The 13,001-nt window shown below is 55.9% G+C and overlaps 1 protein-coding gene across 3 annotated transcripts; it reads left to right on the forward strand.

Annotated features, from left to right (window-relative positions):
* Positions 1 to 67: 67 nt before the first annotated feature.
* Positions 68 to 10,098, forward strand: Tepsin (TEPSIN adaptor related protein complex 4 accessory protein). Of its 3 annotated transcripts, none has more exons than XM_085829369.1 (13): positions 68 to 142; positions 1,186 to 1,258; positions 1,798 to 1,889; positions 2,080 to 2,189; positions 4,685 to 4,752; positions 4,990 to 5,065; positions 5,184 to 5,255; positions 6,274 to 6,477; positions 6,726 to 6,900; positions 7,061 to 7,174; positions 7,269 to 7,347; positions 7,611 to 7,745; positions 8,584 to 10,098. In XM_085829369.1, the coding sequence occupies exons 4-13, from the start codon at positions 2,111 to 2,113 to the stop codon at positions 9,073 to 9,075; spliced, it is 1,494 nt and encodes a 497-aa protein (XP_085685495.1). In that variant the 5' UTR covers positions 68 to 142; positions 1,186 to 1,258; positions 1,798 to 1,889; positions 2,080 to 2,110; the 3' UTR covers positions 9,076 to 10,098. The 3 variants fall into 3 exon arrangements, with proteins under 3 accessions (XP_085685495.1, XP_021031962.1, XP_029340066.1); XM_021176303.2 differs by having other exon boundaries at positions 70 to 142; positions 2,080 to 2,173; XM_029484206.1 differs by lacking the exon at positions 5,184 to 5,255 and having other exon boundaries at positions 70 to 142; positions 2,080 to 2,173.
* The last annotated feature ends 2,903 nt before the right edge of the window (positions 10,099 to 13,001 follow it).

The raw sequence follows: 13,001 nt of genomic DNA on the forward strand, positions 1-13,001 counted from the left end.
CTTACGAGCCATTGGTCGGGGGAGCGAGAGGAGCGCGACGATTGGAGGATCGAAGCCTGGCGGAAGCGGGGCAGGTTGGGAGGTTACCTGGACCATGGCAGCTGTGCCGCCGCTGCGGGACCGCTTGAGCTTCTTGCATAGGGTGAGTAAAACTCACCGGGTGTGCTGACCCCCGGCGCCCGGGGACCTCGCTAGATTAGCGGGGACAGACTGTCCAGCAGCTGCCGAGAATGAGTGTGCCTGCCGTGATAGCAGAAGGTTAACCCCAAGGGCGGCGGGCGATCTCCAGCGGGGCCCATCGGCTCTCCCCAGGCTTCATTTCAGAAGATCCTGGAAACTCGTACATCTCCGGGGGACAGGGGGCATCTGGAAGGCCATAGCCACGGGGTGGCGAGGGCGGAGCCTGCTGCCAGCTGTTGACTGCAATAAATTGATTGCCTTGAGCTTTCTGACTGGATCTTGTGGACACTGAGTGGCCCCAGGGACCCTTCTTAGGCTTTTAAGAATCCCTGCTTACGAGAGATCAGATCACTCAAGTCTGGGACAAGATCTCAAGTACTGAACTGTGCAGCTCCCTCCCTACAGATCCCCTTGAAGGCACTGTAGACAAATAGCACGGTGAAGACATACTTGTCTTAAAAGTTCCTAAACCTCGCCCTCTCGTCCAGGTACTGATGGATGAGATAGGGTGTTCCCAGATTTCAACCAAGTAAACACCATAGGCTTGCAGTGACACGCAAGGAAGTAAGTAAGCAAGCACAACCAAGCTGATTCATGACTCGGTAAGATGGAAGTTCGCCATCTTCAAGGAACCTTAAAGTCCCCAAGCTGAGCGGTTCCCACTCTTTGGGTCTGTACCCAGGAGTCTCACCCATCCAATACACAGAAAGCCCTGAGATTCTTTCTGTTGCCGTTACTTAGTGTAGGAGGCAGGGGCTGAACCTCATCTTGACCTCGTTAGAGAACCTTTGTTCATTTTCCTCATTCCCGGGTCACTCCTCCATGCCAGAGCAGAGCCTGTTTGCAGCTCTACTTTGTGGCTCTTAGGTTGACTGTGGCCATGCCCAGACTCTCTCCTGGGCAGTTTTAGCCCCAGTCAGCATGAGGCTTGCTTCCATTCCCTTCAGTGGCTGGGACCTAGCCTGTCTAAGCTGGCAGCTCACCATGGCCTTTATTCCCCTTCAGCTCCCCATTCTGTTGAAGGGGACCTCAGATGATAGCATCCCATGTCCAGGCTACCTGTTTGAAGAGATCGCCAGTATCCTTCTGTACCGTTCCCATTGGCGGGCTTAGTGTTTAGTACGGAGGGGATCCTGACATAGCAGGAAGGGATACTGCACAAGGGTGGGGTCTTCTGCTATTCCAGGAGCACCGACAACTTCTATTTTTGGATTTTCGAGACAGGGTTTCTCTGTGTAGCCCTGGCTGTCCTGGAACTCACTTTGTTGACCAGACTGGCCTCGAACTCAGAAATCCGCCTGCCTCTGCCTCCCAAGTGCTGGGATTAAAGGCGTGCGCCACCACCGCCCAGCTCACAGACAAGTTCTTTTTCCTAGCATCCAGATGTGTGTGGCAGTAGGGTTTGGGGGAAACACCAAGAACTGCAATACCAATAGTATAGAGACCGGGACACCCTAAAAGTTCCAGTGCTGGTTAAACCAAAGCCTGTGGGAGTGGTCTTCATAGAGTGAGACCTGAGAAGGCCCTCGGTCACAGGAGGGCAAGTCTGTCTCAGCCAGTAGATCCTTCCTGGTATGGCCTGTGTCAACCTGCTTCCCTAACCCAAATGACTCTCAGAGATTTCCCACGAGTCACTAGGCAGCAGCCAGTGCCTGCTGGAGTACCTCCTGAACCGTCTGGACAGCAGCTCCGGCCATGTGAAGCTCAAGGTGAGTCTCTGGATGGCAGGCAGAAGGTGAGGCCTCAGTTCCTGCGGCCAGGTCATGGGGGAGGGGCACCTAGCTGCACCACAGCAACTGCCGGCCCCGCAGCCACTCTCATCCCTGCAGCCACTGCCACCCCGCAGCCACCACCAGCCCCGCAGCCACTGCGCCCGGTGACTCTGTGACTCTTCCTCAGGTGCTGAAGATTCTGCTTTACCTGTGTGGTCATGGCTCTTCCTCCTTCCTCCTCATCCTCAGGAGAAACTCTGCTCTCATCCAAGAAGCCACGGGTATGGAAAGACACAGGTCTGCCCAGGGAAAGCAGCGGGTGGGGCTCGGTGTGGAAAGACACAGGTGTGCCCAGGGAAAGCAGCGGGTGGGGCTGGGTGTGGAAAGACACAGGTGTGCCCAGGGAAAGCAGCGGGTGGGGCTGGGTGTGGAAAGACACAGGTGTGCCCAGGGAAAGCAGGGGGTGGGGCTGGGTGTGGAAAGACACAGGTGTGCCCAGGGAAAGCAGGGGGTGGGGCTGGGTGTGGAAAGACACAGGTGTGCCCAGGGAAAGCAGGGGGTGGGGCTGGGTGTGGAAAGACACAGGTGTGCCCAGGGAAAGCAGCGGGTGGGGCTGGGTGTGGAAAGACACAGGTGTGCCCAGGGAAAGCAGCGGGTGGGGCTGGGTGTGGAAAGACACAGGTGTGCCCAGGGAAAGCAGGGGGTGGGGCTGGGTGTGGAAAGACACAGGTCTGCCCAGGGAAAGCAGCGGGTGGGGCTGGGTGTGGAAAGACACAGGTGTGCCCAGGGAAAGCAGCGGGTGGGGCTGGGTGTGGAAAGACACAGGTGTGCCCAGGGAAAGCAGGGGGTGGGGCTGGGTGTGGAAAGACACAGGTGTGCCCAGGGAAAGCAGGGGGTGGGGCTGGGTGTGGAAAGACACAGGTGTGCCCAGGGAAAGCAGGGGGTGGGGCTGGGTGTGGAAAGACACAGGTGTGCCCAGGGAAAGCAGGGGGTGGGGCTGGGTGTGGAAAGACACAGGTGTGCCCAGGGAAAGCAGGAGGTGGGGCTGGGTGTGGAAAGACACAGGTGTGCCCAGGGAAAGCAGGGGGTGGGGCTGGGTGTGGAAAGACACAGGTGTGCCCAGGGAAAGCAGGAGGTGGGGCTGGGTGTGGAAAGACACAGGTGTGCCCAGGGAAAGCAGGGGGTGGGGCTGGGTGTGGAAAGACACAGGTGTGCCCAGGGAAAGCAGGGGGTGGGGCTGGGTGTGGAAAGACACAGGTGTGCCCAGGGAAAGCAGGGGGTGGGGCTGGGTGTGGAAAGACACAGGTGTGCCCAGGGAAAGCAGGGGGTGGGGCTGGGTGTGGAAAGACACAGGTGTGCCCAGGGAAAGCAGGGGGTGGGGCTGGGTGTGGAAAGACACAGGTGTGCCCAGGGAAAGCAGGAGGTGGGGCTGGGTGTGGAAAGACACAGGTGTGCCCAGGGAAAGCAGCGGGTGGGGCTGGGTGTGGAAAGACACAGGTGTGCCCAGGGAAAGCAGCGGGTGGGGCTGGGTGTGGAAAGACACAGGTGTGCCCAGGGAAAGCAGGGGGTGGGGCTGGGTGTGGAAAGACACAGGTGTGCCCAGGGAAAGCAGGAGGTGGGGCTGGGTGTGGAAAGACACAGGTGTGCCCAGGGAAAGCAGGGGGTGGGGCTGGGTGTGGAAAGACACAGGTGTGCCCAGGGAAAGCAGGGGGTGGGGCTGGGTGTGGAAAGACACAGGTGTGCCCAGGGAAAGCAGCGGGTGGGGCTGGGTGTGGAAAGACACAGGTGTGCCCAGGGAAAGCAGGGGGTGGGGCTGGGTGTGGAAAGACACAGGTGTGCCCAGGGAAAGCAGGGGGTGGGGCTCGGTGTGGAAAGACACAGGTGTGCCCAGGGAAAGCAGGGGGTGGGGCTGGGTGTGGAAAGACACAGGTGTGCCCAGGGAAAGCAGGAGGTGGGGCTGGGTGTGGAAAGACACAGGTGTGCCCAGGGAAAGCAGGGGGTGGGGCTGGGTGTGGAAAGACACAGGTGTGCCCAGGGAAAGCAGCGGGTGGGGCTGGGTGTGGAAAGACACAAGTGTGCCCAGGGAAAGCAGGGGGTGGGCGTGGGTTTACAAAACCCTTGGGTGCTACTCTTGGGGTCCTGACTGCTCTGAGCTTGTAAATGGAAAAGGTGCCAGTGCTGGAGGTACCCACTAAGGATTCTCTGAGGAATGGCTCTTAGCCCTGAAAGGATGAGGCAGAGCTGGCATGTATAGGTGTGTGTGTGTGCGCGCGCGCGCTATACGCCAGCATGTGCAAAGGCCCTGAGCCAAGGAAAGCTTTGGGGTGGCTTAATGTGGTGTGAAAAAACCTTATTTTCCATGAGGGAACCTTTTTTTTTAGCAGAGGAGTTTTAGCTCAGGCTGAATCAGCCTGTGGATCAGGGGCAAAACAATACGTAAAAGGTCCTGACAGAGACCTCAGGTCAGCCAGCTAGGCCCTGAGAAACTGCGAAGGGCCGTGTTGCAGGTGGGTGGAAGAGCATGGACCCAAGGAAGCAGTTAGGTAGGCATAACTTCAGCGTGTGTGGGAGGTGGGAGGTCTGTCTCCAGCAGACACGGTCAACATCATAGAGGTAGATGGTAGATTTGCTACCTCAGGTGGTCAAGGGAGAGTGTTAAATGCTATATCCCCACCCCACCCCACCCCCTGAGGAGGGGGATGGGGGATGTACCTTCTGGGAGGGTTGGCCTGCTCTGTGGGTAGCAAAGAGTGCCCAGGCTCAGCCTGTCCCGTCTGCCTTCCGCCCTGCAGCTTTCTCAGGGCCTCCAGATCCTCTTCACGGAAATAGCTTGTACCAGAAGGTGCGGGCAGCTGCCCAGGTGAGCCCCAAGCAGGGTCACTGCGTAGAGTCCAGGGTGACAGAGTGTCTATGAGGGGCTTGCTGTTTTCCTGCTGCATGGGACCCAGCTCACTCCTCCCTGCCGAGCCACAACCCTCCCCCGCCCCCCCTGCCCCCCCCCCCCTGCCGTGCTTGGTAGGGCAGCTCAAGAGCGGAGCTAGTGGGGATGGGCAGAGTAGCAGGCTCGGTGGGACTCAGCATCCATGTCTTCCTTTAGGACCTGGGTAGCACCCTGTTCTCAGACACCGTGCCACAGCCTCCATCGCAGCCACCTCAGATCCCGCCTCCTGCAGGTATGCTACTGGGGACCACCTCCAGCCGTCATCGGAGGTCACCCCCGAGGTGTCCTCGATGTCTCTGTGCATGTGGGCAGGGCTGGGGAAGGCCCATGCTGAGGCCAGTGTCTTTTAGGCATGGGCGCTCAGGCCAGACCTCTTAGTGCCCTGCAAGGCTTCGGCTACACGAAGGAGAGCGGCCGGACAGGTAAGGTACACAGGTCTGGGGTAGAGAGATGAGGGGATCAGGCTGGGGTGGGGGGGGTGTACAAATTTAATCCCAGCACTCGGAAGGCAGAGGCAGACAGATCTGTGAATTTGAGGCCAGCCTGGTTCAGGATGACCAGGGCTACACACACACACACACACACCCCAAAAACCCTAACACACACACACCCCACAAACCCTATCTCAAAGACCAAAAAGAAAAAAGGAATTTATTCTATTCATGTAGAGGTCAGGGCCAGACCTCACTGGCATCGACATTAGCTGTCCTCCAAGTATACCCCAGTGGACTCGTCCCTTCCTGCCTGTGCCCCCTGTGCTGTTTCCTCTGCCAAGCTGAGAGGAAGGTATGGCAGCAGTGGCCAGGTCTACCTGAAGGACAGGAAGGAGAAGCTAGACTTAAGTCAGTTGACTGCGTTGGCCTTTGTGCTGCTTGAGGGACAAGGCTCCAAGCCGTGACAGGACCCTAGAGGGTCATCTGCACAGGTGGTAACAGTGCAGGAAGGGGGGAGGGGGGTCCTGTTCACCAGACACTTGACACTTGTTTGTTGAGGGTCTATACAACAGCACAGAACAGAGCTGTCCTTGGGGCAGGATGCTAGGCTGTGTCCAGCTATGTGCTCGACGCTGCTGCAGACGGGCCCTTCCGCTGCTGGGGGGCCTCTGCCTGGTGCTTTAACTTGGAAGTTCTTTCTTCAGGGACCTCATAGGCAAGGGTGCGCCCCTGACCATCCTTGTCTGCATGTCTGCACCCCTTGAGTGAAGGGACAAGGACATTTCCACTACCCAGGGCAATCCCCATAGAACATCCCTTGCCAGAACTGCTTGCTGTAAGCTAAGTGTCCAGACCACAGTGCAGCTGCTCCACTGTACTTGTAGTGTGTGTCGGGTGTCTTTACCTCCATAGCTCTGAGCAGACAGTCGCCCTGGCCCTATCCTGGGGAATGTGGGCAGAGGTAGGGGCGGGGCCTGGGGTGTTGATGCCGCCTCCTCTGTTACAGGCTCCGCAGGTGAAACCTTCCTCTCCACCATCCAGAGGGCCGCAGAGGTAGTGGCTAATGCTGTGCGTCCTGGACCTGATAATCCTTGTACCAAGGGACCCTTGCCATATGGTGATTCCTACCAGCCTGCAGTGACACCTTCAGCTAGCCACACACATCCCAACCCTGGGAATCTACTCCCTGGAGCCATCCTGGGGGCCAGAGGTATGGAGGCAAGGGTTGCCACCCTTAGGGGTCCAGACGGTTCCTTCATGCCTAGGCAGGAGCGGCACAAGGGCAGGAGGCAGGAAGCACTCCCCCATTTTATTTGCTTGGAGTTTCTGGAGCTCTGGGACAGCACACCTGAGCTCAGGACACGACCCCTTGTCTCCTCCTAGCCCAGAGTCCCTAAGAAGATGGCGTGAGGTCTGTGGAAAGCCCTGGGCCTTAACTGCCATTCTGGTCTCTTTCAGCTGTGAGACACCAGCCCGGGCAGGCTGGGGGCGGCTGGGATGAGCTGGACAGCAGTCCTAGTTCCCAGAATTCCTCCTGCACCAGCAACCTGAGCAGGGCCTCTGACTCGGGCAGTCGGTCTGGCAGTGACAGCCACTCTGGCACCAGCCGGGAGCCAGGTGACTTGGCAGAAAGGTGTGTGGAATAGGTGGCCACCTCTCCCAGTGGGGCTGTCAACAGGCTCCCTGACCTCTACGCCATACCTTACCCCACTGTGGGAGCTCAGGTGTGCTGTCCCACCCATCTCCCTGAGACCTTGATGTCTGACTTGGCCCTGCTGTTGTGCTTTTCCCAGGGCTGAGGCCACGCCCCCAAATGACTGCCAACAAGAACTGAATCTAGTGAGGACTGTGACACAGGGGCCACGTGTCTTCCTGAGCCGTGAGGAGACGCAGCACTTCATCAAAGAGTGGGCTGCCCACCTGCGTGCCCCGGCCCCCCAGGGAGGAGGGAACTTGCTGTGGCTGCCCCTAATCCCTCCCATGTGTCCTCTGCCTGTGCAGGTGTGGCCTGCTCAACTGCGAGGCAGTGCTGGAGCTGCTCCTGCGCCAACTGGTCGGGACCAGTGAGTGCGAGCAGATGGTGAGCGAGCTGTGTGAGGGGATGGGGACTGCGTGGGTCTATGTGGGTGACAGGAAGACAGCAGGGCACCCTTGGCTGATGGGGTCCACCTGGGAACTTGGAGAGGGGGTTGGGGTCAGCAGCACAGCACAGCTAGTATCTCCTCCTCACCCAAGGCCGAGCAGAAGAGGGCGGGGCCATGCACAGGTCTGTGTGGCCTTCACTGCCCTGAATGAGGCGCCCTGGAGAGCTGACTCCCATTCTCCCATTCTTCTGGTCCACAGAGGGCGCTGTGTGCCATCGCGTCCTTTGGGAGTGCTGACCTCCTGCCTCAGGAGCACGTCCTCCTCCTGTGCCGACAGCAGCTGCAGGAACTTGGCGCGGGCAGCCCTGGACCTGTGACCAACAAAGCCACCAAGGTGGGGAGTGGGCCCTGGAGTGGCAGACTGTCTCAGCACTCAGTGCTCGGAGTGGCCCCAGCTGGCCACGACCAGCACCTGTGGGTGCATCCCTACAGCCCTGCGTAGTGGCTGGTGCCCACCTTCCCTGGACTCCGGCACTGTGGGTGCCTCGGCCTCCTTCCTTACCTGGACACCCACTCCTGTGCCTGGCTCACCACCATGTGTGCTGCACACACTCACCCTGCTTCAGAAAGTCTTCCTTGGGGTAGTTCACCTGCCTCATCTCCAGAGTCCCATCCATGTACCGGATCCCTCATGTGTGCCCTTTCTGTCTTCTTGGTTGCATCCCTAGCTGGTGTTTGTTTGTTTGTTTGTTTGCTTGTTTACATTTTGAGACAGCGTCGCACTCTGTAGCCCTGACTAGCCTGGGACTTACTGGATAGACCAGGCTGGCCAATGACTCACAGAGGTCTGCCCGCCTGCCTCCCAAGTACTGGGATTAAAGGCATGGCCACACACCTGACCAGGGTCTCCTGTTTTCTCTGTTGCTACTAAATTTGCCACAGCCTCTTAGTCCAGGTTGGCCAATATACTATTAGCACCTGTTAACTTTCCTGTGGTCACAACACCCAGTAAACTTAGGGTAACATTACAGGAACATGTGTCCAGAGCAACCAGATACATCAGGTCTCTTTGGTCCCCTGGAAGGTTCTGAGGCTGGGACTGCCCATCCATCTCTTCAGTAGGACTTGTTTCATGACAATGGGTACCTGCCTGTACTAAGAAAAATCAGCCTTGTATCTCACTGTTTGTAGCACTAAGCAGGAACCTCCAACTCCTTCCTGTTTTACTGCAGATCCTGAGACACTTTGAAGCCTCCTGTGGACAACAGCTCCCTACCCTAAGGCTCTGTGCCCAGCCCAACTCTGCAGCTGCCCCTGTGGGCCCAGCTGACCTGCTGACCAGCCCCGTGCCTGCCCCTGGGAGCCAGGTCTTCCTCCAGCCTCTCAGCTCCGCCACAGTGGTACCCAGGAGTCCTGTGCCCACTCCATCCCCCAATACCTTACCTCCGTCTGCTCTGGAGGAGCCCAGCGAGGTCCGAACCCAGTTGGTGTGTTCTAGTGAACAGGGGACAGAATCTGAGCAGAGGCTGGAGAACACAGACACCCCAGAGGATAGCTCCAGTCCGCTCCCGTGGAGCCCCAACTCTTTGTTTGCTGGCATGGAGCTGGTGGCTTGCCCCCGCCTGCCTTGCCCCAGCTCGCAGGACCTCCAGGCAGATTTACAGAAGGTAACCACAGAAGGTCCAGTTTCAGAGCCATCAGCTTTTGCATTTTTAAACATGTGACTTTCTGGGCCCGGCTGTACAGCGTCCCCTCTGGTCCTCATATGGAAGGCCCCAGGACCTTATGGCCTCCTGTCCTTGTGTTCACCAAGGAGCGGTCCATTGGTGTCCTCTGGCTGTCCCTTCGCCCTCTGGCCCCTTCCTTTCACCTAGGAAACTTGCGGCCTTTGAGCCAGGTGAACCCTGGATGGGCCTCCCAGTGCTCAGAACAGTCACTATAGAAGGGATCTGGGCCCTTAGTGCTGACCAGCCAACATGGAGGTGTGGAAAATACGGTCAACTGGTGCCTCAGAAGATGTCCGCACACCCATTGCTTCTTGGGAACTGACTCTGAGACTGGCTTCCCTCTTCCTCCCAGCAAGACCCACACAGACCTTCTTAGCGGTCTGTCCATAGCTGGAGACCACCTTGTACATCTGCAGGGCAGGACTTCCCCAGGGCTGTCGACTACAACCCCTCCGCCCCTTGCTGCTCTGTTGTCCCTTGGAGGCTGGACACTGAGGCCAGCTCCCACCCCACCCCCAACTCCCAGGCTACCTCAGTCCCAGTCGGACCTGTCCCATTGCTAGGTGCTGGCAATGATTGTATGGACTTGAATTCCTACGGTGACAGCTGGCCAGTAGCAAGGCTGCCGGGCTGACCTTGGGTGCCCTGGGCAAGCCCTGTGGGCCTGACCCTCAGAAATGAGCACTTGGAGAGGGTTGAAAACACCAACTTGGCTCACAGTTAGGTTCTGATCTCTGGTCCTTCCTCAGGGAGGTCAAAGGTCAAAGTAGCTGGGAGCCACAGCCGTGAGGATAGGGGGTTTGGGCGGGTACCTCTGGTTCTCAGAGTTTCCTCAGACAAGTGCCCTGTGGCCATTTCCAGTGTCAGTCCCTGTAGGGCCCAGCACTGGATGCCAGCTTGCCACAGTTTTCTGTAGGACACGGGAGAGAGGGAGAGAGTCGTCCCATCTCAGAAGAACCTGTGGAGATGCAACGTGCACTTTCTCAATAAACACATGTTTACACCGCTTGTGCCACTTGGGCCGGTTGGTTTTGTGCTAAGATTTTTCTTTATATGAGTACATTGTCGCCGTCTTCAGCCACACCAGAGGAGAGCATCAGATCCCATTACAGATGGTTGTGAGCCACACCATGCGGTTGCTGGGAATTGAACTCAGGAGAGCAGTCAGTGCTCTTAACCATTTAGCCATCTCTCCAGCCCCTATTATCATTATTACTATTATTATTATTATCATTATCAATACCTTAAGGACTTGTTTTCCCGAGTAGAGCAGGTGTTTCCTCCTTGAGTGTTTGGTGGACCCTCTCAGTGGTGCTGCTTTGCCCCCCTCTCGAGGGGCCAGGAGGGCATTCTGAACAGAAGTTGTGGTTATGCTGCTCCAGGGTGAGCGGAGAGCATGGCTAGAGAGGGGCTGTCCCAAACCCCACCAGAGTCTCCGCAGGTGTTCAGTTGTGTCAAACGTGGGGCCTTGTGTGTACTGGTAAGTGCGGGACCCCTGGGGCTGTACTCCCAGCTCAGTTTGTATACAGTGATGAATTGAGGTTAAAGTTTACAGGGAAAAAAAGAGATAAGAACAGTTAAGATGATCTTACAACTCCTATGGTGTGGCTTTTCAAACCGGGAATTTTTCTGTGGACCCCAGGGACAGAAACATTTTCATACAGGTTCAGCTGCTGAGTCAAGGGTTGGAGGAGCAGGGAAACGCTCATGGCGGGTATACCATTGAAGAGTGGCCTTTTCCCTGGTAACTGTTGGTGATGTCTGGGGTGGGGGGTGGCACTTAGAACCCCTCCTCTCCTGCCATGCCCAGAGGTCAGAGTTCACCACAGCTGTGCTAGCCAAGGCTGGTATCGTCGGGGTCTTCTACACAAGTGATGGTCAGCGACATCCACATCCCGGAGGTAGAACCTCACAAGCCCAGGTTCCTGAGCCACGCCCTTGGTTGGGGGTTTTTCTTTATCTGCAGTAGTTCAGTGGGGAGGTAGTAGCCGTCAACGGTGTTGGAACCAGCAATGTGTAAAAAACTGAAAACATCTTGGCCCATACCTCAGACTTCACACAAAAATTTAAAGTGAACCATAGCCTAAGAATCAGAAACACCAGATACGGTGGTATGCCCCTTTAATCCCAGCACTCAGGAGGCAGAGGTGGCTCGCCATGAAGCTGAAGCCAGCCTTGTCTACATAGGGAGCTCTAGGCCGTCCAGGTCTACATACTAAGACCCTGTGTTGGGGAATAAATCTTATCAAAGGGAAAGGCTTTAATGTCATAGTTAAGGGAATGGAAAGTCGAGCCAAACACTGAGATACTGTTCAGGTGACGTGTCTCGCAGACTCATGTGAAAACCTCACTGAGAACACAGGATCGATGGCATAGCTAGGCTGGTGAAGGCATTTTTACCACACAGCCTGACAACCAGAGTACAATCCCTGGGCCCCACATGGTAGAAAAAGAAAACTGATTCATGAAGGTTATCCTTACCTCTACATGTTTGCTATGGCGTGAGTGTACACACACACACACACACACACACCCAAAGTTTAAAGCTCAAAACTAGAAAACCACCCAAATTACAGAGTGGGTAAATGATCTGACAGACATGAAGGGAGACGAATGCAGGGATGGCAGATGTGGTGTACAAACCACTCACCTGGCCAGAAGAACAGCTAGCAAAGGGCAGTTTTGGGTTACAAGAGTCCAGCTAGGGGGATGGAGAGATGGCTCAGCGGTTAAGAACACTGGCTGTTCTCCCAGAGGTCCTGAGTTCAATTCCCAGCAACCACATGGTAGCTCATCTGTAATGGGATTGATGCCCTCTTTTGGTGTGTCTGAAGACAGCTACAGTGTATTCACACACACACACACACACACACACACACACACACACACCCCAACCATTCACCTATTAATGTCACTGAGAGAACAGGACCCAAACACTCCAAGAGCGGAAGGAACAGACACCAACTGGGACATTGGCTGGACAGTGACTAGAAAACATTCTGGCAGTTTCTTTCTTTTTTTTTTTTTTTAAGATTGACTGATTGATTGATTGATTGATTGATTATATGTGTGTACACTGTAGCTGTCCTCAGATACTCCAGAAGAGGGCATCAGATTTTTGTTACAGATGGTTGTGAGCCACCATGTGGTTGTGGGATTTGAACTCAGGACCTTTGGAAGAGCAGTTGGCGCTCTTAACCGCTGAGCCATCTCACCAGCCCTCTGGCAGTTTCTTAAATAGCACTGATTTCTGCCCTAGTAATTTGCAGAAGATGGAAAAACCTAGACAAAAGCCAGCAAGTGAGTGTCTACAGCTGCTTCCATCGAGCGAACTCTCACTTGGAATAGTTGCTTGCTGGGGCATTCTAAGAGTCAGGTGACATGTTGGCTAGGACAGCAGAATGAATCCTCCAGCTTCAGGGGGGGGGGTCGGGGGGGGGATGTAGGAAGACACTCTGTGCCATCTTGTCTCTGACTTTCCTCAAGAGACAAAACAAAGGGTCCCAGCCAGCTGGTGCCTGAAACAGCTGGGATTAAACAAGGAATGGCTCTGTAGGGTGTGGCGGAAGGGTGACTAAGTCTGAATGGGTGTTTAACCGACACCAAAGGATGTGAATTTTGATATGTATAAACCAAACCTTTCTCTTAATTTTAAAAAAGCGCACACCTTTAATCCCAGCACTTGGGAGGCAGAGGCAGGTGGATCTCTTGAGTTTGAGGCCAGCCTGGTCTACAGAGTAAGTTCCAGGACAGCCAAAACTGCACAGAGAAACCCTGTCTCGAAAAACAAAACAAAACACAAACAAACAAAAAAAGAAGCCACCATCAGTGTTTAAAAGCACCTACTATGCTGGGTGGTGGTGGTGAAGAAGTGTAGCAAAATTCGAGGCTTTTGGGCCCAGGCTTGGGAGTGTGGCCTTTGT

Source organism: Mus caroli, unplaced genomic scaffold (assembly GCF_978045245.1).
Source record: "Mus caroli unplaced genomic scaffold, Mus_caroli_1 scaffold_13, whole genome shotgun sequence".
Classification (NCBI taxonomy): domain Eukaryota; kingdom Metazoa; phylum Chordata; class Mammalia; order Rodentia; family Muridae; genus Mus; species Mus caroli.

What these genes read in the sequence shown, in the direction of transcription:
- Tepsin (XM_021176303.2), top strand. Translation starts at nt 95, where the DNA reads ATGGCAGCTGTGCCGCCGCTGCGGGACCGCTTGAGCTTCTTGCATAGG. An exon ending in AGGTGCGGGCAGCTGCCCAG is followed by an intron (nt 4,753 to 4,989) that starts GTGAGCCCCAAG and finishes GTCTTCCTTTAG; the next exon opens with GACCTGGGTAGCACCCTGTT. An exon ending in CCAGGTGACTTGGCAGAAAG is followed by an intron (nt 6,901 to 7,060) that starts GTGTGTGGAATA and finishes TGCTTTTCCCAG; the next exon opens with GGCTGAGGCCACGCCCCCAA.